The sequence below is a fragment of the Emys orbicularis genome, chromosome 10 (genome assembly GCF_028017835.1).
Source record: "Emys orbicularis isolate rEmyOrb1 chromosome 10, rEmyOrb1.hap1, whole genome shotgun sequence".
NCBI lineage: Eukaryota > Metazoa > Chordata > Testudines > Emydidae > Emys > Emys orbicularis.
In genome coordinates this window covers 71777765-71804511 of record NC_088692.1, presented here as the reverse complement: position 1 = coordinate 71804511, position 26747 = coordinate 71777765, and the positions used below count along the sequence as shown (strand labels likewise).

At 40.0% G+C, this 26747-nt stretch overlaps 1 protein-coding gene across 1 annotated transcript in view; it reads left to right on the top strand.

The window, feature by feature from the left end:
* The window catches only part of USP8 (ubiquitin specific peptidase 8), a 35001-nt gene extending 11232 nt beyond the window's left edge, over nt 1-23769 (top strand). Inside the window, exons 3-20 of the mRNA XM_065411640.1 lie at nt 603-747; nt 1469-1554; nt 3736-3883; nt 5075-5132; nt 6540-6699; nt 7121-7283; nt 10267-10411; nt 10597-10823; nt 12565-13146; nt 14960-15034; nt 15765-15845; nt 16390-16652; nt 18222-18434; nt 19072-19282; nt 21077-21313; nt 21869-22011; nt 22455-22587; nt 22937-23769. Coding sequence (XP_065267712.1) covers nt 603-747; nt 1469-1554; nt 3736-3883; nt 5075-5132; nt 6540-6699; nt 7121-7283; nt 10267-10411; nt 10597-10823; nt 12565-13146; nt 14960-15034; nt 15765-15845; nt 16390-16652; nt 18222-18434; nt 19072-19282; nt 21077-21313; nt 21869-22011; nt 22455-22587; nt 22937-23122 — 3256 coding nt within the window. The 3' untranslated portion in view covers nt 23123-23769. The remainder of the gene's footprint in view (nt 1-602; nt 748-1468; nt 1555-3735; nt 3884-5074; nt 5133-6539; nt 6700-7120; nt 7284-10266; nt 10412-10596; nt 10824-12564; nt 13147-14959; nt 15035-15764; nt 15846-16389; nt 16653-18221; nt 18435-19071; nt 19283-21076; nt 21314-21868; nt 22012-22454; nt 22588-22936) is intronic.
* The last annotated feature ends 2978 nt before the right edge of the window (nt 23770-26747 follow it).

The window sequence follows — 26747 nt, the reverse complement described above, 5'->3', positions numbered from 1 at the left end:
AACTAAATATGGAGAGATCATCCAAGAGATAATGTTTCAACAGTGAAGTGAACATGACATTTGTGAAAGATTTTAAAGTGCATTAGGATTCTTCGAGACAACAAGCTATATTAATGCAAGTTATTAACATCAGTTGAAAAATTCAGCCATCACATGGGAATAGAAACAGCCTAACTTTGGAATTTGTAGACTGAATCTTCATGCACTTCATTGTATGTTTTCATAGGACTAGTGCTTTAAAAGAACCAGTCCACTCTGCATTCTAGAGAGAAGTGGTTCTGAACAGTCCCTCTGTAGATGGGTTCTTGTTTGAAATGTTTTAAACTGCCATTTAATTTATTACTGAATAATTTCTTTTCAGTACTTTAATTAGCAAGCTAATAAACAATAGCAAAGAGAAATATAATTCAGGGGGGAAAAAGTAGCTGTGATTTATTTTAACTGTAAAGCTTGGATAGTGATGCCAAAGGGATGTTTAAACTACATGGGCACAGAATGTGAACATTTAAGTCAAGAATTCATTACACAACTAACTGTTCTTTTGAAAACTAGGTCAACAATTGTGGGTTTTTTTTAATTGACCCTTTCCCTCCAATTTCAAGTTATGTGCAGAGTGCCCTTAAGATCTTCAAGGCAGCGGAGGAATGCAGGTTGGACAGAGATGAAGAAAAGGCCTACGTCCTATATATGAAATATGTGACTGTATATAATCTTATTAAAAAAAGACCCGATTTCAAGCAACAACAGGTATATATCTTTCTGACTGCATTTTTTATATTGGTAGAAGTAAGAGAAGTACTTCGAATCAGTTGAGCTTTATATCTGAAGATTTTAGGGGCAGTTGAAAGAATTACATGTGTGCGCACTACTGAAACAGTAATTTCAGTAAAGGAATTATATTTATTTAAATAAACTTTTGTAGTTTGTGTTGATAAGTGAGGCGGTCCATTATTGTAAGCCTCCTTTATTACTTTCTAGTACAGTACACTTTGCTAATTACATTGGCATATCATCTACTGGACATTAAATAGTATGAGCCCCGTTGCTATCTTTCCAGTCCTTTTTCTGGTACAAAACTAAATTGCGTATTATTTATTCCTTTAATTAAGATAACCTTAGTTAAAAAGTGGATAAAATGTTTTTTTTACTCTCCCAACCTTGTGACCAGAGCTTGTTAACATTATAAAAATTAAATATTAACATACATATGAATATTTGCCTTGTTTATAAATAGTGTGGTATTTTTCTTAAAATATTTGAGAAGAACATCTCACTTTATTTACAGAGTAACTATGGCAATAATATAAAATTAGTTTTAGATTATTTTTCCCTTCAGTAGGTAAACTTTAGTGTGCTGTAAACTAGGTGCTAAATGTTGTTCTTGGTAGTGTCTGCAGAAGTATTCTATCCTGTATGCACATTGGACAGTATTAACTGTATGCTGGGGTGGTTCTTGTTGTTGTTTTAGGATTACTTTCATTCTATACTGGGACCTACAAACATAAAAAAAGCTATTGAAGAAGCTGAAAGACTCTCAGAGAGTCTGAAACTGAGGTATGTGCAACATTTTTTACAAAGCAATATGTAAATATTGCTGAATATCTGAAATTTGCGCATCTGGTGCTATAGTTTTGCCTTTGTTTAGACATTGTTTGCAGTAGTTGCTGATACCTGTAATCCAGAAAGATTAAACTTTCCGATTGAGCCTTTTATTCAAACTGGATTTCATTTGCCATCATTCATCCCAGTCACTTCAAACCCATGTGCTTAGACCTACCTTCAGTGTCTCTCTAACTTTTAAGTTTCTCTAACTTAATACCATCAACAAATGTCAGCTGTTGTTTTTCCATTAATGTATACACAAATCAGAGGCTCCAATGAAAACCTCTAGATAATTGCTGTTAGTCACTCTATTAAAAGTCCTTCCCTAGTATTCTTTCCTGTCACGTGATCATATTAAGGCCAAGTGTATGCCACAAGCATTTTGCCAGTATAGATCTACCAGTATATTATTCTGGGAAAGTGCTCCTAGTGTGGATGCAGTTTTTAGCAGGAAAACTGCACTTTTGCTCAAAGGCAGTGTTTTTGAAAGCTGCTTTTTTGGTAGCTTATGGATTGTCTCAAAGGAACAAAGTTTGAGGGTTGATACAGTGACTAATTATTTCAAGTGTATTGTGCAAATATGTACTTGAGCAATTAAAATATGTATTGACATGTTTAAAGATACTTAAAAAGAAAAAGCTCCCGTACGGTCACAGAAGCCACTTTACAATAAGTATATGAACCAATTTACTTTACTATTTTTCTGGCATAATTTTTTTTCTAGAGAGTAGTTAATTACCAAATTTAAAACTCTGGGAGGTTCAGGTAGTAAAACACCATTTGCCTTGAAGTAAGAGAATCCCAATATGGATAATCCAATTTGCACATCATAGAAGCAGTAGAAAAATTTGACTTAATTCACTTTGTAAGAATTGTATTCATATTTTTAAGTGGTGGCTAGACATTCAGTATTGCTGAGATTCAATAAAGCACTTAAGCATGTGTTTAAGTCTCACTTGAAGTTAAGGGGGCTGAAGCGTGTGCTTATGTGCTGTCTCAAATAGGGATGCTTCCTGAATCAGTGCTTGTGTCACTAACTAGAAAGTTACATAGAAACATCAGATTCTAAACTTGCAGCCTCATCCCTATGGAATGTCCATTACACTGATAGTGAACCAGGATGTGACAGGTACATTTCACATCAGTGATGTAGTTTACTAATTGAATGTCCCTGATTTGACTTGGGACAGTTCAGTGGTTGAATTGATGACTTTCAAGAAGTCCTAATTAGCTAACATCTCATTAAGGTAAATGGTCATTCATATGACTACTTCTTTACAATACTAGAGCTATCTTTACAATGAGAGGTAAAAAACTTCATATTTAAAAAAAATAGGTTAGGCCAAATGTCCAAAAAAAAAAAGCACCTAAATAACTGACCTGTTTGTTTGTTTGTTTTTTTCCAGAAGTCCTGAGTACCCAGTAACTCTTACTGATTTTATTGGAACTCCAGTGTTTGAATTCTTTAACGATGGCTACTGGGTGCTCAAAACGGTTGGAAAAAAAATCAGTCCATTTATTTAGGTACCTGATGCACATAATTAGTTGTGATTTTCTGATGCAGTCAGTCTTAAAAATATACTGACTAAAGACTAGGCTGAAGACTTATCTGGCTGAGAAAATATAGAAAACTATAGGTTCAGTTATTCTTACAGTAATTAGCTATTAGTGATACTGTTACTTATTAGATGCCAGAGTAGATTTTCTTAGCAAGAATGTGCCCAGGGAGAATGACTAATACATTTGGGTATCAACATTACTTAAATCTTATAAGTAAATCTTTACATGTAGTTGTACTTTGTACAAATGCAGAAGAGGGTGGGAAATTTAACATTTTCGGTGATGCCAGAGCAGAAGTATTTTACATAAACAGCTGAGGTTGAGGGAAAGAAATTGTAAGCCTCGAGAAGGGCAGAGGACATCAGTTGGTCCCAAAAAAACAAGGTTAGTTATGAAATGCAAGAAGCACAGAGAGGAATAATATCAAGCAGCTACTGAGGAAAATAGGAAGAATTTGGGAAGTCAGGAATTAAGTGTTGAGACCTCAACATTTAAATGTTTGGGGGGGAAATTGCACAAAGTTACTGAAGCACAAGTTAAAAACGTTTTTGAAAATGGACTTTTTCCTACTAGATATGAGGAAGCTGAAGTTCGGAAAAGGCTTGAAGAAAAAGAGAGACAAGAAGAGCAGCAGAAAAAGCAAGAAGTAAAAGATGATGGAAAGGCTTTAGCCAAACACACTTCAGAAAATGCAGTAGATTCCAAAGGAAAAAAACAAAGGGTAATGGAGGGAATATTTACAGACATGATAGTAAATCTGTAAATGCATGATGTTTAAATGGGCACTTCATTAAATCAACTGTTAATATGAGGCCACTTATTTTATTGAAGAAACTGAGTTAACTAGTAACATTGCACCCATGACTAGATTGTTTACCTTGTAGAAAGTTAAACATTATCATTTAAAGATAACCATTTTAAGTTTACTTCTACCATTTTTGGTAAAAGGCTTTATATTTTTTATGGCATAATATGAAACTTTTGAAAGATATGAATTTTTATTAAACAATTTTTGTCATAGACCTTTGTGGACATATTTGATACCTGCGGAACTCCACAAAACTCTTAAAGCTCAACAGAATAGACCTCAATTCTTCCGTAAAGCTCAATTTTTTTCCTTAAATTAAAAATTGTTATTCATTAGTGTATAACACTTGTGCCTTCATATACTTTGAGGTTTAGTGGTAACAAAATTGAGCAAGTTCAAGTGAAAGCTGTGTTCCGTCCTTCAAGTCCTCTTAAAGGCAGGCTACTGGCTCTCCACCTGGCTGATGATGACACCATCAAATGGCTGGGCACATTGCCCATGTGCAGAGAGAGAGTCAGTCCTCTTATGTCTGGATAAATGCATGAGTGGACATTGTTTTTGCTGCTCTGTCTAGATATTACAAGCTTTCATGATGAATTCCTTTGCTTTATCATTTTATGTCAGATTGTTATTTAAACACAGTGAATGGAATTGTATCCCTGGCTTTGTGCATGGAAATGATCCTCCATGCTGCAGATCTTATGCTTCTTGTTTGAGAGGGTGCTGGCAATCTATGGACAAATTTCAGTTGGGCCTGGAATCTGTGATTTGAGTGGGCAAAAGTAGTGTCCCAGGGAGTCATGCATCATTTCTCTCCCCTGCCTTCCTCCCCCAAAAATCACCCAGCAGCAACTCCACCTAACAAGCATTGCAGTCCTAGGCTGTGTTACATCTTCCACAACTCCCCTCTGTTATGGGCAACTGCCCTCCTATCCTCTTTCTTGGGACTTCTGGACATCTGACAGCAGATCTTTGTAGCGATTTCCCTCTAGTGGGTCCCTTCCTGTTGTATTCATGTTTTGCGAGTCAGGGTCACTTACTGAACTTGTTACTTTATATTAGAAAATAAAAACAGCAACTTAACACTTTTTTATAATAATATAGATCAATGGTGAGAAGAAGGGTTCAGTGGAAAGAAAAGATCAAGTTGACAGATTGAGTGGTAAGTGATGCAATGTTTCACAGGAAAAGTCTTCATTGTTTAACTGGAAACAAAGCTTCATACAATTTAGTTAAACAGTGAGAGTAACTAACCATTGGAACAACTTACATAGAGGCATCATGGATTTTCCATTATTGGCCATTTTTAAATTGTGATTGCATATTTTTCTAAAACATAGTCTCCAGAAATTATTTTTGGGACGTTTTATGGCCTGTTTTATGCAGACTAGACAAGAGGTTCTTAAACTGGGGGAATTTCTTTGGGAGGAGGTGGGGGGCGGCCTGAGAAACGTTAGGAGAGCAGCGGCTACTGTCCAAGTACCCAGCTCTGAAGGCAGCGCCACCGCCACAGCAGAGAAGTAAGGGTGGCATGGTATAGTATTACCACCCTTACTTCTGTGCTGCTGGCAGCGGCGCTGCCTTCCGAGCCGGCCAGCAGCCGCCACTCTCCACTCTGCCTTCATAGCTGGGTGGCCATAGATGTACTTGTGTAGCAGAAGCACAGGAGAGAGGGACATAAACAACCACAGACACAAGAAGGAGGGTGCGGTCTAATAGGTTTGAGAACCCCTGGACTAGACGGATTCTCTGATAGCTTCCTTCACTTCCCCCTGTTATGATTTCCTCTCTTTAAAATCAAAATTAGTGCACCATCTTAATTTAGCATTGTACTTGTTAATTATGACACTTTAGTATATCAGTTGAGCCTCCCCAGTCTGCTTTTTTGTTAAAATTACATTTGACACTGAGGTTTTTTATGATGACTTTGCTCACTTCCCCATGACTTTCATAAAAGTTGTCTTCAATTTATGTGTCATCAGGTGATTTGGTAATGGTTACTTTTAGGAATTACTGAATTTTGATCATTACACAATATTTCAAATGTAAACTGAACTAACCGTGGCATGGTCAAACAGGACAAAAAAAAAAAGAAGTCACCAGCTACAACTGGTATGAAATATTCAAGGCATATTTCTCAGAGACTTTTGTAAGAAAATTTTGATTTAAATAAAGGACCCTTTTCCCCAGGCTCCATTTCTACACTGTACAAATGTGAAATTCTTCTCCTGAATTCTCCTTCAAACTATAAACCAGTGCAGACTAGTGTGACAATACTGATCATTTTAAGCTGATGGTTTTTAAATATTGTATAAAATCAAAGAACAGCTACTGACTGTTACAGTGGAAGCCAAGAGCTGTAGATATTCATATCGGATGTCCCACCTTCACGATTTTGTGGGCAGAATTTCACATGGGAGATGAGCCTCAATGTTCAAATTCAGTTTTTCCTGAAACTATATTATTCTGTGGTCTTATTTATTTGCAAACAAGAGTCTTGACCTCTCCCATGAGATATTATCACAAATGATTTCTGTTTCTCTTTGTAATATATTTTTGCATATAATAGTTCCTGTATCTCAAGGAGCAATCACTGCTGAGAAACTGTTTCCAATGATGATGGACAAAAACATCGAATTGCTCATAATGGATGCTCGAAGCTTGAAAGATTATCAGGAATCCTGTATTCCAAATTCCATCAGTGTTCCAGAAGAGGCTATCAGTCCTGGGTATGGAATAACCTTTGTGTGGTAGAATCTTGTGACTATGCACTGATATTAATGAACTCTAACCATTTGGTGGAAGAGAAATAAAATATATTTCTCCGGTTTACTTACTATATTCCATTTTAGGCTGACTGAAAACCATTTCCTTATACAAGAGTTATGAACAACTTGTTAAAGTGAAGTAAGCTTGTGCTTTCAGTTTCAGAAAGTAACTAGCATGAGTGAATGAATGAGTTGTGAACATTTGGCCAGTTTAAGCTTCTAGGTGCACTAATATAAGAACAGATCTAGGTTCATTGTTTTTTTGATATATGTATTGCATATAATCATATCTTTATCATCTATACACAGTCTAAAAAATGTTTTTAGGCATTCTTGGACAAAATGTCGTGTTTGTACTCAAACACATTTTCCTATATTCCAGAGTCACTGCTAATTGGATTGAAGCTAAACTCCCAGATAGTTCTAAAGATCCATGGAAGAAGAGGGGACATGTTGATTATGTTGTACTGCTTGACTGGTTTAGTTCTGCAAGAGACTTGCAGCTAGGAACAACTCTACAGAGCCTGAAAGATGCACTTTTTAAGGTACACAAGTTTGGCATTTTATTTGTCTAACTTTATTATCCTGGTTGATGAGAAGTGGTTTTTAAGTAACTGTAATTCTAAAATGCAGGAAAAACAGATAAAACATTCTTAGCATCTCTTCCTATGGTTTTCAACGAGACTGTGTGGTTTTGATACCACAAATGTGTGTCTAACATTTTTCGCTTGCTTCCTCTTTCTGGTTGAAGACAACATAGCTAACTGTGTGGGGAGGGTAAGTGTAATAAATGTTGTGAACCATCTCTTTAAAAATTCTTATCTGCCTGACCTACAGATCATTTGGGGAAGTGGCTGTCCTTGTATTAGTACATGGGTGGGCAAACTTTTTGGCCCAAGGGCCACATCTGGAAATAGAAATTGTATGGCAGGCCATGAATGCTCACAAAATTGGGGTTGGGGTACAGGAGGGGGTGAGGGCTCTGGTTGGGGGTGTGGGCTGGAGTGGGGCTGGGGATGAGGAATTTGTGGTGCAGGAGGGTGCTCTGGGCTGGGATTCAGGGGTTCAGAGGGTGGGAGAAGGATAAGGGATGGGGCAGGGGGTTGGGGCGCAGGGAGAGGCTCAGGGGTGCAGGCTCCAGATGGTGCTTACCTCAAGTGGCTCCCAGAAGCAGCAGCATGTCCCCTCTCCGGCTCCTATGCAGAGGCGCGGCCAGGCAGCTCTGCGCACTGCCCCGTCCACAGGCACCGCCCCCACAGATCCCATTGGCTGCGGTTCCCGGCCAATAGGAGCTGCGGGGGCAGCGTGCAGAGCAGAGCCCCCTCGCTGCCTCTACGCATAGGAGCAGGAGTGGGGACATGCCACTGCTTCCGGGAGCCACGTGGAGTGGCCCCCGATCCTGCATCCCAACTGGAGTGCCAGAGCACCGAAGTGGGGCAAGCCCCAGACCCTGCTCCCAAGCAGGAGCTTGAGGGCTGAATTAAAACGGCTGGCGGGCCGGATTCGGCCCCCGGGCCGTAGTTTGCCCACCCCTGTATTAGTATGTCAAGGACACGTTCAGTCAGTCTCTCTCCTCTCTCTTGCTAACTCATAATAAATACATCATTCCTTGGAGCTCTGGGAAGTGGTCCACTACCAAATGTCTAATGAGGCAATCCATGGCTGCCAAAGTGGAGGTAAATCTCTGTGAGCCAGAAGCCTCCAAGATTGGAGGAGTTGGGAGAAAGTGAGAAGCCCCCCACCCATCAACACTCTTGGCCATCTTCTCTGGTTCTATTTACTGGGGGAGCACAGATTAGATTGGCTTGAGTTTCAGCTACAATAAGAGTTTAGAAATTGAACAGTTCTATTTTAAAATGGTTCAATGGTGAAAGATAAACTTGATAGAATTTACATACTACAATTTTAAGTGTTTCCCCTCTCTGCTTTCTTGAAATAGATTGAGATTGTAAAAGGACTCTTGTGCACACAACACTTTCTGTCACCTAAAGCTGCACAGTTAGAAGGACTGAGAATTAGTGCCGGCATAGCTTGTTTTCTATATGTATTGCTACACACGTTTCGTGAACCCCACAAAGCTCTCTGGTCATACTAGTGAGCTCAGGACTGGATGGCAGGCTCAAGTCTGAAATTCTGGGCTTTTGTTTTGTTGATGGCAGATTTTTAAAATGTTAAAGCTAATACACCTATTCACAGAACAAAGTTAACCCATGAGGCATTAGCAAGCATATGCTTACTATAAATGGCATACTTTCAGAATTCAAGGGTTGCTGCTAATACTAGTAAGTATTTATATTATGGTGGTGCCTAAAGGCTCCAGTTGGGATTAGAGCCCCATTGTGCTGGGTGCTGTACAAAGATAGGAGAGAGAATCTTTTCACTAAAGGGTTTGTGTTAGGGGGCTTATTCCTTCACCCTCTCACTTCCCTGGTCCTTCTCGCATGAACAGAGAGCAACAATACCCAAAGTCCAAAGGCACAAACAATTCGATGTTTATTGGGGTGAACTTCCAGCAAGCATGATTCCAGTTTCCTTCCTCAGTGTCCCCCTTCCCAGCTCTGACACCACAGAGCCATCCCTGTTCCCATTCCCTGTTCCCATTCCCCCCTTAGCAAAACATAATTCCAATTTCCCCACCCCCAGTCCCCATTCCCCCCCCTTACTTCCTGATTGACTGCAGACTATATACTTAAAAAACTTAAGTTCTGCTTAGCTATACCTTAACCAATTATTTTACTAAAATTTAACTAACCAATTCTAACATACTGTAATATGGTTATTTAACCAATTATATTCCACCACCTTAATTGGTTTACACCCAACAAAATTAATTACACAGCAGACAAACAATTACAGAACCAGACAGAGACCAGGCAAATAAACATACAAAACAATACAGAAGTCAGGATTTTACAACTACATCTATAAGACATAAGGGTTTTACAACTACATCTATACAGACATAAGGGTTTTCCAGCTGTGTCTATTAATAAGTAAGTTCTTACCAGACAGGAAATTTAGTTTGATAGTTTTCTTTTACATGTTCTAGGCTTTTCTCTTTATCTGGAGGTGATAAATCGGATCACCTCCCTAACAGCCCCAGATTCCAAACTACTCACATTAAAATAAGGCAATGTGAGGATGTGACCGTTCACTTCGCAGCTTATGGCTGCCTCTGCTGCTTAGCCAAAGGCCTTACTTAGCCTAAGAACAGAGCCTCAGACTGTCCCTTACACATGCAAAGAGTAATTTTGATTCTTTCTTTCTTTCCTCTATAACTAGCTAAGTGATAAAAATATACCTAAATTCTTAAAGTATAGGTCTTTGCAGACAGGCCTGAATATCTATATCCTAACAGTTTGCAATCTAAATAATAACGATTTTACTGATTGATTGTCAATCTGAACAATACATTTTAGCAGACAAGTTAACAGCCAGGCATGTAAGTTTTTTCAGCATAATTGGAGTTGTAATTTAAAGGCTCTGTTGCTACATTCAGAATGTCTGTCTCATTTTAACTTTTTCCAGTGGGAAAGTAAAACTATACTGCGGAGTGAGCCTTTAGTCTTAGAAGGAGGTTATGAGACCTGGCTTCTTTGCTATCCCCAACACACCACAAATGCTAAAGTAACTCCACCCCCACGTGGCAAGAGTGAAGCTGTGTCTGTCTCTTGTAAGTATAAGGAAGACATTTTAAATACATTTAAAAGAATAAATAAGCAATCTAAGATTATATACAGTAATTTAAATATATATTAAATTTAAGTCTGCTCCTGCTTTTGCTTTAGATTAGGATGCTAATTACATACATAATCTGTTTTTGTTTTTAAAAAAGCACTATATTTCTGTGCTTTTCAGTGAATTTTACTTATCCCTCTCTGGAAGAGCCAGCTCCTCCTCCACCACCTATTGTCCACGTAAAGCCCACTCCAGTAGAAGTGACTGAGAATGATGAAATGGGAAGTAATCAAGAGGGGAGGACAGGATCGCATAACACACCAACTCCAAGTGCACCAGTTGCTACCCCTCAAACTGATGGTTCACATGTAGTCCACCCAGTATATGCGGTGATAAATATCCCACAGGTAAGATATGTTCTTTCTTGTTGAAGCTTTTATTTAAAAGAAAACTTATATGTAGCTCTGTATTGTCCATGTTAATTATATTTTATTAAAAAGAGACCTGTAAATGGGAAAAGTCTAGTTTTACTGTTTCCTCACAGCTTTCTGCATTTGATTGAGCATTGCTGACTTAATACAATTAAATTCCCAATTACTCTGATCAAACAGCCTGTGGTGAACTTTAGCAGTTTGGTTCACGTCAGGGCATGGCTTACCTCTTAGTTATCTCAAACCTCAGTTTCCCAGTTGCCATGCCTCTGGAGCCTGTCTTCCCAGGCTATTAAGGTGCCTTAGTAGTCTGTGTGCCTTGGTCTTCTAACTGAAGCAAGAATGTTCCCCATATGGACAATCAAAAATAAAAAGCACTGATTTGCTCTTCTCACTGCAGGGGGCTCACAAGGTTCTTTGCTTTCCTGTTGTCACAGCCCTTTCTCCTGGTTCTCTACTTTCTCCTCTTTTGGCAGGAGCTTACAGCAGTCCTGTTCCCCCTTCATCACAGGAGCATTAGCTTCCTTCTCCTGGCAATGTAGTTGAGGCATAAGGGGAAACTGGGTCTTCCCTCTAATTTAGACTTCAACCCAGGAACCCTAAACCATGAAATGGCTCTCACTTTTTCTTTTCCCTAGGCTACTTTCTATACTTTGCTCATAGCCTCAAGGGTCTTCCCTAGGCAGCCATGAAAAGACTCCTCAGACACTCTGTTCTTCCCTTAGTCTCTCCCTGGTCTGAGCCACATGCAGCTCTTAAATACCTGCTCCCCCACTCAGTCACATGCTCTGTCACATGGTCAAAAGAAAGGGAAGAATATGCCCAAGTCAGAGCTGGGGCTTAACCACCTTAAAGGTCCAGCTCACCTTGTGACAATTTGAGAACTAGGGTTGAGTTCTAATAATAATCAGTTTTAACCCTACTTACCTTCAAAGTGCTGTACAAACTGTTAATGCTCACCTAATATCCTAGTTTTATTAATGGGTAAACTGAAACACGCATGGTGTGTGATTTGCCTGAGGCCACTCAAAACTCTTAACACTGAGTTCTCTGCTCTAGTCCTGTTCCCCAACTACTAAACAACATTGCCTTCTGGTTTCTGGTGGAATATGCAGGTCAAGAAGAATTATGCAAAACCATTTAAAAATCAAATGGATGGTCAAACAAAATGGATGACACAACAGTCTGCTTGCTTCCATCATGTTTGTTTTATCTGGCAGAAGTAGACTTTTTTAAGTTGTCTTTCAGTATTGCCCTTTCACATATCTTTCCTTAAACAATTTTTTTTTTTACATTGAAGAAACATTATTATTTTGATTTCTATTCAGGGCTTTCTACTGAACGCTTCATTATTATAAATCTAAAGCATAGCAGCCAAGATGTTAAAAGTGAGGAGTACAAATCTAAGGTGGGTTCCCCCACCCTTGAAAATGTCTCCTTCAGCCCTCAAGGAATATTAATAAAGACCAGGAGTAACTGAAGTCTGCACAGAACTTTGATGGAACATTTTTCACTAATAGGTTCCATAAATGGAAGTTTTGAAAAGCAAGATGGCTAAAACAATGTGGTAGGCTTTACTCATACAAGTCCAAAGGCAGTTTAGTTAAAGAAGGTAGTGTTGCTAGAGGATCCTAGTGCTATGTGATATTAGGGACTGTAACAAATGTTTCTAGTTGACATTTTATTCTCATTTTATACTTCGTTTTTATTATTTCAGATTGATCGTACTAAAAAGCCTTCAGCAAAATTTCTTGATGATGATGATAATAGTCCAAAATCTGAAGGTACAACTCTTGACAAACATCCTATTCAGAATGGAAGAATGATTCCAGATCGTTCCACAAAGCCACCGTTTGAAGCAAAGCCCATGCTGACAGAAGAAGAGAAAAGCCTCATACACGCAGAAACAGCTTCCATGTTGGAGAAGAGCAAACGGGAAAAAGAATTGCGGGAAAGACAACAAGAGAAACAAAGAGATAAGCTCAAATTGGAGAAGCAGGAACAGGAAGAAAAGGAGCACCGAGAAAAGCTACAGCAAGCAAAAGAAGAGAGAGAAAGGAGACAGGAGGAAGATCAGGCAATTAGGGAACAAAAGGAAAAGGAAGAGCAAGAGAGAGCGTGCAAAGAAGTATTAGAAGCAAAAAGACAAAATAAAACTGAACATGAAAACACTGCTGCAAAAAAATCTGAGCTTGATAAAGTATCCGCGGAAGAAAGAGAAAAGGGGACTCGAACACCAGAAATGCAGAGGCGTGCGTTAGGAGATACATCTGTGACAGGGGTGTCAGTCTCAAGCAAGGTTAGTAAACGAGCAGTTCAACAGCCACAAAATGAAAATAGAGTAATCATTTGGCACAGTTTTGTCAGTGTGTATCAGATTGCTTACATTGGGAAAATGCCAGCGCTGAGGGATTTAACTGCAAGTAACTGGGTTTTGTTTGGGACCTGACATTTTTAATTTAAAACTAGTGGAAAAATGCAAAACAAACCCCAAAGGGGCAGATCCTCATTCCCACTTTGTGCTATTTGAGCAACATAAAATGGCCAGATTCTGCCCAGAGCTGGGCAGCAGGGAATGCCCTTTGGGGCTGGGGAAATCCCTGCTGATATAGAGCCAATAGAACTGACTCATGTTCTGTCTATCCTTTCATCCCCAGCATAGGCGGCATTTCAGAGGCATGGTGGCACTCTACTCTGTTATACCAATCCTCTATTTACTGCTGTAACTTGTGCTGGGGAAGGACAGAATCACAGCCATAATTGGTTCCCAAATGCCCCAGGTTAGACAGAACTCTTGCAGGAGAGGATAAAGGTCATAGTATTGTTAACAAGTGTGGGAAGGACAAGTAGTCTACTACCCCCATCCAGTGTTCTGTTTGAGAGCAGGGCTCCCCACTCCCTCTTCTGGCATCATATCTCCTTCCTTTATCCCACTAAAGCCTAAGAAAAGTGAACAAGATCAGTCACATTTACTCTCCTGTGGTCATAAAATAGAATCAGCTAATCGGAAGATCTGAAGAAATAGGTTGGGCTTCACCGCAGATTAATAGCCACATTTACAGCTTGAAAATGCACCATAAAAAGATGTTGAAATTTTCTCTAAACTTCAGATTAGGGGGGAGTGGAATTCATGCCTAACATCAGTGATATTAATGCAAAGGAAGTCTTTAATCACTCAGAAGCTCCATAAACTCAGATGAACAAATCTAGTGTCTTTTAATTTTGACATACATTTTGCGCAGCTCTAATAACAGTGGGATGTTAGAAGTAAACATTTCTACTTTTTATATAGAAATATAAAACCCCCTACTTTTAAACTTTCTATACCATATTAAATGAAAGCAATTAGTCCATCAGATCCCTTTTTGTTTATCCTTTTTTTCTTTATCAATATTGTGAAGGTGTGCTTGCAGCTCCATAATTAGACTTGCGCCATGATTTTGTCTTAGATGGGACAAGAAGCAATGGGCTTAAATTGCAACAAGGGATGTTTAGGTTAGACATTAGGAAAAACTTCTTAATTGTCAGGGTAGTTCGGCAATGGAACAGATTGCCTGGGGAGGTTGTGGGATCTCCGTCACTGGAGGTTTTTTAAGAACAGGTTAGACAAACACCTGTCAGGAATGGTCTAGTTCAGGGATCGGCAACCTTTGGCATGCAGCCCATTAGGGAAAGCTGCTGGCGGGCCGGGCCGGTTTGTTTACCTGCAGTGTCCGCAGGTTCGGCCGATCGCAGCTCCCACTGGCTGCGGTTTGCCGTCCCAGGCCAATGGGGGCTGCGGAAAGCAGCGCGGGCCGAGGGATGTGCTGGCTGCTGACCTATTGAGGTTCTGTCCAGTCCTACATTTCTATGATTCTCTATTTCATGCTTTGTATGGAATATATCATAATTATATGACAGGAGTGAATATGGGGGTTCCAGGGTGCTGATTTGAGGTACAGAGTGCCACAGTATGTATCTGTTGTAGTCACTGAAACAAACTGAGGTTTACCCTTCAATCTTTTGCTATAGCGTAATTTAGGGAACACTTCCTATAGCGAAGTGCCACTCACTCACTGACACTCAGTAATTCCATATGAAAATTGAAAGTCTCTTTTCAAAATCTTTTACAGCACACTGGGGTTAAAGGACAACCAGAAAGTGGAGCTCAAAGAGAGGATACTGAACAAGATACTGAAAGACTTAAAGTAAATACAGAGTGTTGTATGTAGCTGAAAGAAACCCAGAGCAGATGTCATATTGTTGTAATTTTATCTCATGTTAAATTCCACCTCATTTATTTTTAAGATCTTCTCTTTAGGAGGAATCTGTGCTGTGTTCTGCAGCTGTTTGTGTTACTTTACATACATTTTTCATTTTTTCCTGTAAAAAGCAAAACATATTTAACACTTTCAAGTGAAAGTACCTTTTATTTCCTATGGGATTAACAAGTGTTTCATGACTTATTTTGTTATCCCACTGTTTTCCTTTTTTTCCTTTTTGTGGTGGAGGTTTTTTTTTTGCTTTTGGTTTTTTTGGGGTTTTTTTTGAGGAGTGGGAGAGTCATTCATAAATATTTAGTGAGAACACACAAACACACACATACCTAAAGTGATTTTGATAATAAAGGAATTGGAGAATCAAATTGTTTTATATGTGCAATTAGATGGATTTGCATTATTTTGGTGTGTGACAATAAATGTCATTCATTTAGATCAATTGATGCTAAATAATAGAAACATACTATCAGTTTTCTGCCCTAGACAAAAAAAAAATATCCAAATTTCTACTTAGAACACTAGTGGTTCTTATTGAATTGTTCTATGTGTAACCTTTTAGCTACATGGAGAATTTACAGAATACTAAAGACAAACTAGACATGCTGCTCTGCATAACAATAACTTCATGTGCCTTTATATTTTAATTGTATTGTATTAGTCCCAGCGGGAGCCGTTGATGAGAGCACGAAGTGAGGAAATGGGGAGGATAGTACCAGGATTGCCTGCAGGCTGGGCAAAGGTAATTATAATTTCCAAAAATCTAGACACCCCAGGGCCGCCCAGAGGATTCAGGGGGCCTGGGGCAAAGCAATTTCGGGGGCCCCTTCCATAAAAAAAAGTTGCAATACCATAGAATACTATATTCTCGTGGGGGCCCCTGTGGGGCCTGGGGTAATTTGCCCCACTTGCGCCCCCCCCCCCCCCCCGGGCGGCCCTGAGTCACCCACCTGAATGTGGTAATGGCTTTTATTTGCACATTCATTATAAAATAGTTTTGGGTTGACTTCCCCCCCCTTTAAATTTCTACGTGATTGTTCTTATTTTCTAAACTTTAAGATTATTGTTAATGAAATGACTGGAGCTTTATCAGCAATATTTAATGCATACTTTGGGAAGAATGATGCTATTCACTAGATATTGAGATCAAGTCACATTACTGTAGTCTGCAATCTCTTCATATTAGAATTATTCTGGCCAGTAGTTTTAGTAGTTTAATAGTATTAATCAACTAGTCTATTGAGGGATTTTACACCGTTTTTAAACTTTAATTTTTATCACCCAAGTTTCTGGATCCAATCACTGGAACCTTTCGTTATTACCACTCGCCAACAAATACTGTTCAGCTGTATCCCCCGGAAATGGCTCCTTCATCCACCCTTCCATCCACTCCACCAACTCATAAAGCCAAGCCACAGGTGACTTCTGAACGGGACAGAGAACACTCCAAATTGAAGCGATCCTACTCTTCACCAGACATAACCCAAGCCATTCAGGAGGAAGAGAAGAAAAAAATTCCTGTAACTCCTGCAATCAGTCGTGAAAATAAGTATGTTTGATAAATTAAGTCAAAACATCACAGCTAGTACAATATTATAGGGTCTCGAGTTTGCCCACCTGAATTCTATTAACTCTTTCCCATTGGTTTACATGGAACGTTTCTGATAGATTGAAACTACATAGCTGCAGAGCTCAAAGCTGAACACCGTATACAGTGATCCCCATTGCACAGTGATTTCTCCTTGTTTACCAACAATAACATATAGAGATTTTAGACACCATTATGTGGGGAGCGTTGGTAAATGCTGACTTTTAAAAGGCAGCCGTTTGTTTGTCTGCGTGCTGTCAGGCCTTAGGCTGCTGTTTATTGTGAAATGGGAAGATGTTCCATTTCTAAATTATAGTAGGTTTAATTCCTTGACCCAACCGTTTGGAAACATTGATCTAGTCTATCCCTGTGCATCACTGCAGGCCAGTATTTATAAATTGCTACAGAATCTCCCATGATTCCCTTGTCTAGTCTTGAATACCTTAAATGATGGCATTTTATGGCTTCCTCAGGGAGGATATTTTATTTCTTAGTGAGGAGGGTGGGTCTGTTGATATTCTATGTGCTTTGAGCATACGGATCTGCATCTCTGGCCAAGGACCGGTATCTCTTCAGAGCTAGTCAGTACCACGTGGTTGGAGAAGTCTGTTAAATGATATGAGGCACACTGTTTAACTCAGGGGTGGCCAAACGTTTTGGGCCGAGGGCCACATCTGGGTGGGGAAATTGTATGGAGGGCCGGGGCGGGGGGTTGGGGTGTGGGAGCGGGTGCAGTGTGCAGGAAGGGGCTCAGGGCAAGGGATTAGGGCAGAGGAGGGGTGTCGGTATATGAGGGGGCTCAGGGAAGGGGGTTGGGGTACAGGAGGGGTGTGGACTGTGGGAGGGGACTCAGGGCAGGGGGTTGGGGTGCAGGAGGTGTGTGGGGTGCGGCAGGGGGCTCAGGGCAGGGAGTTGGGGCGCAGGAGGGCTTCGGGCTCTAGCCCGGCGCCGCTTACCTAAAGCGGCTCCGGAGTGGCAGCGGTGCTCACCGGGGCCAGGGCAGGCTCCCTACATGCCTGCCCTGCCCTGTCCCGGGCCCGCACCTGCGGCCCCTGGGGGAGGGCGGGTGGAGGGCTTAGCGTGCACTGCCCTTGCCGTGCTTCCAGGTACCTCCCCCAAAGCTCCCCTTGGCAGCAGTTCCCCGTTCCCGGCCAATGGGAGCTGCGGGGGCGGTGCCTGGAGGCAAACGCAATGCACGGAGCCCTCCCCCAGCCCGGGGGCCGCAGGGACGTGGTGCCAGCCACTTTTGAGAGCGGCGCCCGCAGCGCCACAGGGGGCATTCCCGCAGGCCGGATCCAAAGCCCTGAGGGCCCGGATCCGGCCCGCGGGCCATAGTTTGCCCACTCCTGGTTTAACTGCAAGGGCTAAAACTCACTGGCTTCTCAGAGCTCCCAATTTATTCTGACCTACGATATGAGGGAAGGATAGGGTGCCCGCATGACAGAACGGAGCATTATGATAGGCCATAAGGCAAGCGTAGTAATAAGAATAGAAAACTCCAGTTTGCTAACAACAGTTTCTTCCTTACAGACCATTATGTTACACTAAAGCTGAAATCTCAAGGCTCTCTGCACCACAGATTCGTAATCTTAACCCTGTGTTTGGGGGATCGGGACCAGCTCTCACGGGGCTTCGTAATTTAGGGAACACTTGCTATATGAACTCCATATTACAGTGTCTCTGCAATGCACCACTTCTGGCTGATTATTTCAATAGAAATTTGTATCAGGATGACATTAACAGGTAATAAATATTCTTCTTCTATCTTGGATTATTTTAATTAATCCATGGCCGAATTCCAAATGTGTATTTACCACTGTTACTATTTTTCATTCAAAACATAGAAAATGGGGCCATTATGTTTTTAAAGCCTCAGTCATATTAAAAGTAACAAATGTTATAAATTTGTGAGGGTTTTTCGAACATTTGGATATGTGAGTATGCGCTTTGCCAGGAACTTTCTATTGCACCCACCATCTCGGTGCCTGGGTGTATTGCAGAGATTAAAAAGAGCAAGTCTTGCTAACAGTTGGTACAAATCAGAGAAGTGGAAAATTGCCGCATCTACCTCCAATGAACCCTCTGGCTGTGAGCAGCAAAATGTCAAAGTAAATAAAAGTTTTAACTGCTTCAGCCTGGTGTACTTAAACTGTATCACATAAGCCTCTCAGTAAGACCCCAGTCCAGCAAACATTTGTCTGTGTGCGTGTAAAGTTAAACATATGCATGAGGGTTTGCAGGATCGAGACATAAGTGATTGTCTAATCTTGGGAAAATTTACTTCATCTTCACACAATCTTGGATTAAAAAAAGGAAATTAATATTTTGTCTTGTTTTAATGGCTTAATATAATATTTAGTATTTCTATTTAACTGTGTAGGTTAAATCTCTTGGGGCATAAAGGCGAAGTGGCAGAAGAGTTTGGCATCATAATGAAAGCATTGTGGACAGGACAATACCGATATATCAGTCCAAAAGATTTTAAAATTACAATTGGGAAGATCAATGACCAGTTTTCGGGATACAGTCAGCAAGACTCCCAAGAATTGCTCCTGTTCTTAATGGACGGACTGCATGAAGACCTAAATAAAGTAAGTAATCCCCTGCTGATAAATCACACATCTCAGTCAGATTGTAGAACAGAAATATAAAATGTTTAGTGGCAGAAGTTTTGTGCTATTATGAAGATGGAAATAGGTGGTACACCTCTACCTCGATATAACGTGACCCAATATAACACAAATTCGGATATAACGCGGTAAAGCAATGCTCCGGGGGGGCGGGGCTGCGCACTCCAGTGGATCAAAGCAAGTTCAATATAACGCGGTTTCACCTATAACGCAGTAAGATTTTTTGGCTCCCGTTCTATCGAGGTAGAGGTGTACAATGTAAGGACTCGATTGAAAAATTTCTATGTATGCAATTGCATACCTGCTTTATGCACACGGGGCTCAAATTCTCTGCTGTGCTGAGTTTACACTTGACTCGGGTGGGTGGGTGTTTTGTTTTGTTGTTGTTTTTTTTCAAAGCCACCTTTCCCATCCCCTGATCTTGGGCTGCCCGAGCTGTATCCAGACACTGTGTGCCCTGCCCCGGGCCCACCTCCTGTATAGAGCAGATGGGACAGGTGGTGTAGAGTCAGCTACGCTAGCTTTGCGCTACCAAGAACTCCCTTGTATCGGGGGAATCCTGAGCTGCCCTGTTAGGGGTAGCTTTTTGGCTGCTTTAGGACAAAGTAGCTGGAGGAGGAGCCAAGAATTGAGCCTAAAGATACTGCAATTGAGAGGTTAAATGAGTAATTAGACACACGAATGGCCATTTAGATACAAGTGGCAATTTGCATATTGTTACCCAGGTGTAGCATGAGCCCATTTGTAATTTTAAGAAGAGTGTTTCCATGATTTAAAAATGGTGATCTCTCCAAGAGCCTTATTTGATTAAAGTGAAGTCCTTTGAAAAATGTTGTCTTTTCTCACACTTAAAAAGGATATTGTTTAAGATAATTATGGATCATTTTCTTTTTTATACTTTTTCCCTACACTTGTTTTTTCCTGAGTTAAATGTATAATAAAGCCAGCAATACAGTAATATGTATTCAGATGTTTCTTCATTTTAAAGTGTTGTCTTCAGTCTGTCTTTTTTACTTATTTTTATGGCCCATTAGGAAGTAAGTAAATTGCAGCATAATACTTGTTCCTTTGTGTGTCTAGTGATGTTTATACATTCTCCATATCATGATCGTGAGTTAAACTACTTTACCTCATCTTATTTTAAATTAATATCCCTGTTTTCAGAATTTTGTTGTTGCATTTAAATCTATATGTCTCCCACACCCGACCCCACCCACGCAGATATTGGAGGCATAGGTTGCCAGAAAGGGAGACATTTTCATGCAATAATTATTGGCTTTTGGGGGAAAACGATGATTTGTTGCTCCTAATTGGATTCCATCACAGTTGATATTCACAATGGGGATGTTGTAAATCTTTTTAAAGTATATAAACCAGAATGTTTCAAATATATTATCTGTACGGCAAATTATTTGTGCAAGAATCCTTCAGTAAACTCCTGAAATACAGGTTAACTATCTAAATCAACTTCCATTTTATGCACTTGTGCTAATATTGAAGCATGTGCTGCCATTGGTTATGGGGTGTTCTACAGGTGGCAGTAAAATGAGGGGTGAAATCCCAACAATAAGTGTTTATCCTGGTACTAAAGAGGACAACACAGAAATATGACCAGATACCAATTATATAGCTTGTTGGCATGCTTAAAATTTTTTGCATAGTGTATAAAACCTTATCATACAGCTTCCCATCTTTGTACTTACATATAAAGTGATGCTATATGGTGATAAGATATTTTAATTTTATAATATCCAGGCTGACAATCGGAAGAGGTATAAGGAAGAAAATAATGATCATCTTGATGACTTCAAAGCAGCAGAACTAGCCTGGCACAAACACAAGCAGCTCAATGAATCTATTATTGTGGCACTTTTTCAAGGCCAGTTCAAATCTACAGTGCAATGTCTTACGTGTCACAAAAAGTCCCGAACGTTTGAGGCTTTCATGTATTTGTCATTGCCACTTGCATCCACTAGTAAATGTACACTACAGGTAAGTTAGTAATAGAGAGGGAATGTGTGCTTTTACTGCAATCCAAATAATTACGCTTTAGGGTTTTTGTATGGTGCTACTTCTGCTTCAGCCTTTTTGGTTGGGGGTATGTCAATCTGGCCAGTGTAACTTGCTCTAGGATGAACCATGGTATATATGGTTGTCTTTTTCTTTCAATTATTTTTATTTGGGAAGGATTTAAAAAAAAATCAATTTTACATATATGACTACACTGACAGATGTAGGTGCCTTTTGTGCTACTGTAGTTTAAACAACTTTTTTGTAGTAACTAAACTCTTGATTGCAGGTCATAGTAGGATACTTGCTTTTTTTATTATTATTAACAAAGCAGTAGCAACATTTCGAAACATAACTACTACCTATGTGGAGTAAAAGTTATTTTCATGAATAGATTCATGAACTAAAGTTTCCTAATTATTCTTATGAAACATGGTGCACATGTAGCTCCTGTACAATAGCAGACAGGTATTTGAGCTACATCTTTATTTTTATAAACACCAGGCTTTTAAGTGTGTTTTCTATGTTTTGTCCTAGGAATGCCTTAGATTATTCTCCAAAGAGGAGAAACTTACAGATAACAACAGATTTTACTGTAGCCATTGCAAAACACGAAGGGATTCTTTGAAAAAATTAGAGATTTGGAAACTGCCACCCGTTCTTCTGGTGCACTTGAAACGGTAAGACAATACGTTGTGAACATGTATCTATAAATGCAGTTAACTTGGCCTTAATGGAGACTTTAGGGGTAGTAAAGCCACAGACTTTTTAAAAATACAGAATGTTATACAGACAACCTGAGCCCATGGATATCAAGAATTTACATCTAGTTTTCATCTGCTTCCTATTTTCTTAGGCCCCCATTCTGGAAACGCTGATATGAGTTGTCACATGTGTGTGTGTAACTTTACCTACTGAACTCAATGGAAGTATTTGCAGTATTGCAGCCTTAAATTGTAAGGTATCCCTGACACTCTGCTTAGCTGTGAAACTTACTGTTTAGTCTTATTTAGCTCAGCTCCCAGTTAAAATTAGTGAGTAAGAAATAATTATAAACATGGAATCAATTTGGGACATCTCTTGAAGCATTGCTCTGGCTAGTGCTGATTTGTGCTCTCTCTAGATTCTCCTATGATGGAAGGTGGAAGCAAAAGCTACAAACATCTGTAGATTTCCCTTTGGAAAGTCTTGACCTGTCACAATATGTTATTGGGCCAAAGAGTAATTTGAAGAGATACAACCTATTTTCAGTATCGGTAAGTAACCACAGCCAACTTTAAAACTTAGCGGTAAATCCATCTTGTTTAAAAAACGTTTATCTGTATGTCCAGTATTACAAGGTCACTTTGAGTCACGTGGATTTCTATGCCTCCTGCCTGGATACAAATTAAACTGTAGAAAAAAGGAAGGAGAGCGAGTCTGATATTTACTGCAATGGGATTTCATGTTGGTCAAAGTATGGCATTCAAGTTTATTATTCTAGCTAAGGGCAGAAGTGGTAGCAAAGCACAGATTGGTTAAATCATGAAGCAGGCTACAAGAGAGGCTCTTGCCAAAAAGTAGTAGTATTCTTTTAATCTCTTTCCACTTTTTTTCTCCCCCCAGAATCATTATGGAGGGTTGGATGGAGGGCACTACACCGCTTACTGCAGAAATGCTACAAAACAGCGCTGGTATAAGTTTGATGATCATGAAGTATCTGAGATCTCAGGATCCTCTGTGAAGTCCTCAGCTGCATATATTCTCTTTTACACTTCTATTGAACTGCGAGGAGCAGATATAGCCACATAAAGTGTTTTGAGTGAAGAAAATTGGTTCTCTTTATAAATGTACAACACAGGTATTGAAATGCATATTAATATGCAAAACAGTGACAAATATATAGCCACTTAGTAAGGTTGCAGCAGCTTCTCTGCAACAGGGTCTTTCTGGTCAGTGCTATTGCTTAAGTCAGAAGACTGATTGATAATGCTTTTGGTAACAGCAACTTCTATGAACCCATAACAACAAGCATACTTAAGTTATAGCTTATTTCAGAATTATATTTTTAGTCTGCTCCAAAATGAAATTCTAGCTTAATTAGCAAGTAAATGTCCTAAAAAATCCCACCGCGTATCTTGATTTGTTTTCTTTTCTATCACTGTTATGGCCTTTTCACATTTCTAATCTTACGCTTGATTCTACTGTGAATACTCTAGAATGATGGAAACAGTTAGGAATGTAAGTGTACATATTGATTGCATACTTGCACATCAGAGCTATGTATATAATAAAATGTGGTCCTTTTGTGAAAATCTCTAGAACTCAGAGGATTGCTTTTATTTGCCAGTTCTAAATAACTGCAATACTTTTAATTCTTATAGGTATAGAAAAAGCAGAGCTGTATTTTTGTTAGCCTTTGTGAATATTTCTGCATTTAAAATTACTTCTAAAGAAATGAGATTTTCTTTAATTTTTTAATACAAGATTTCATGTACACATGCATTAAGAATATTAACAAAGAAATTATTTAAAATACACTATCCTGTTAAATGTTTGTTTGGGGGATTTGTTTTTTCTTGGACATCTACAAAATTTGATTATCAGTGGCAACATTTTGTACTCTTCCACAGAGTCCAGGCGCGCCACCTGGAAGGACAACCATCTGCTCAGAGTGAATTAGTTTAGGAGCCATTTTTGGTTCAATTCTACACATTTCCATTATCTGGCAACAGTTCATAGTTTCCACTCCTGATTTGCATTGGTCTTGGAAGTCTGTCCTCTGTAGTGAGCTTTTATCAATATATGTCACTCTGGTTTATTTAAGAGCAGGTTTGACTCTTGTCCAAAAGTTAGGGACCGGTAGCTTCTGGGATGAGTTCAAGTGCTAACACAGCAGCACAGTACTAGGGAATACCACTCTCTTACCTGTTGATGGGGTTGTAAACACTTCCAAAGAGTAGGGGATAAACTGGTGCTCTGGTCAACATTGCCACCATTTTTACTGAGAAAGGCAATGACTTAAGGCTGTTTGAGAGCAAACAGTTGAGTGAACCAGGGAAACGCAATTTTACAGATGCTAAACTACTGTCTACAGTGTGTTTGGCAAGCTGAACTCTGCATTCCACAGGTGCATACGTGAGGTTAGTCATGAAAAAATGTTAAGGCAATGTTAACGTTCAATCAAGCACCCAAAACCCAGGCAATGTAGAATTAAGGTTGAAAACTGACTTAATTGTGCCTTCGGCCTTGATACAACTTCATAACGTATCCATGTTAAACCTGCATAAGATATCAAAAAGGGTTCTTTTGCTGAATCCAGCCTAGGAGACCTTCAGCCAGCATTAGCAAGGAGTGATTGCCCTAAGGAAAGGCAGTTAATGTTTTTCATGTTTACTCCAGCCAGGCTAATTAAGCTTTAATTGCTTGTTTCTCCTGTTTGATGCTGTTCTGACTCTGACAGGGCACAAGCACACACATGGCATGAGCACGATCTATCCTGCCCTAATGCTGAGAGTGCCTCCAAGTACTTAACTTTGCAACATTTAAAGAATAAATCCTCCTTCTAAGCTCTTAGCAGAATAAGCAAAGTCTTTGAGGCAAACAGGGACCAAGAGTAGAGAGAAGGGCTTTGTGTCAGATGCTACCCTAGTCATGCTTCTGCACCTCACTTGACACAAAGAGGATGCCGGATGCCACCCTGTCACAGGCACTACTGTGCTCTTTAATTTTGTACAATGCTGAGATATTACACTGATGGTGGGCTGTGTGGACTCCATATGTCCTGCTGCAACTTAAATTATTCCAGCACCATGAAATACCCTTCATTTCATGCCTTCCCACCCGCTCCAGCCGATCTTTCCACCTCGCAAGGTACAAGCATTAATGGAACATGAATTCAGTGAAAATGACCTCTGATTCTCTCTATATGAAATAGTGAGACTGCTAGGGGACCATGGTGAGCGTACCCAAAAAAGTAGCTATGCTATTGTGGGACTTCCAGGCAAAGTTGCATTGTGTTTAAAGGCACAGTCTCAATAACAGATGCCTCTGTCAAACTCACATACTTGCTCCCATTGTATAGTCTGCAAGTGTTGGTATTTCACCTGACATGACCACAGGGAGACTGAAATCTTCTATATCATGACAATGTCTGTCGTATTTAACTTCTGTGCTATTAAACCTCTGAATAAGCATATTAATAGTAATAATAATAATAAATATTCACATTTTAAAAGGGTCATAGTCAGGCTTCATCATTTACAACCAGTGATGAATTGGGAAGTTCAGATCACTGCGACCATCTAAATCTCTCTAGCCACAGCTCCAGAAAGACAACACAGCATATGTTCACATGTGGCAGGCTTCCTTCACACCTACAGGGGCTAGAAACAATTTTAAAACAAAGTTAAAATTTTGCATAAATCGGGGAGAGGGAGGCATATAGACCCTGGATTCTGTGCCCCAACATTAACTATTGAGCCATTGGAATTGTCCATTAAATGTACCAGTTAGCTGGAATTAGGTTATTTCAACATTTTTCATTTGAATGTAGACTTGGAACACTTCACTCTGTTTTCCGGTGGGGGAAGCATGGAGACAGCAATAATAAACCTAGGCAAGAGGCCGTAGTAAAAACATTCTTGTCAGTTCGATGCGTAGTTTAGGCACTGGCTTCTGTGGGGTTATTTTTATTATTTTCATTTGATAAAGTGCAACTAGCTATATAAAAAAAGAATACGTACCATCCCAGTACAACTCAGGTGCTTCTCCCCAGCCATCTGCTGCATTCATGCTTTTTATGCAGGACCCGAGTGAGAAAAAAAGCAGTCGGCGGGGGAGAGGGAAATGGCTTTTTCTTGGAGTGAGCCCACCTTGGAGTTCTGGTGCTCTGTGCCACTAATGGACAATTTTATGCTGCATAGGGGAAGGGACTAGGGAGTGAAAGCAGTAGGGGACAAGTGAGGCCATGTGTGGGCTCTTGTTCCTACACACACACAACTACAAAGAGGAAGTAGGGCGGGGGGTAGAGCAACGAGTGTAGGACAGGGGTGAGGCCATGTGAGCTCTTTCCTCAAGGGAGCCCCCTGCCTTTAAACACTGTCATTAATATCAGCACTATCAACTGGCTGTTGTTTTTGCCCATAGGCTTTCATACTGAACCTGCTCCAAATGCTATGGGGTGGGCAGGGTGGAAGGAGGATATATTTGGGAAACTACGGCAGAGCAAATGGACTGGGGCACCTGGAGAGTAGAGAAGAGGGAGGGAAGAGCTTATCTGGAGGAAGCTATCATATATTTGATTTGTCTTGTCCATATAGATTGAAGGGTCTCTAAGCAAGCTCCATATCTCCCCTATGTTTAGAATGGGTGCTGCCGTAGTGCAAACCAAAATAATAATAATGGTGCTAAGAATATTAGTGAGAGGCTTTTTAGA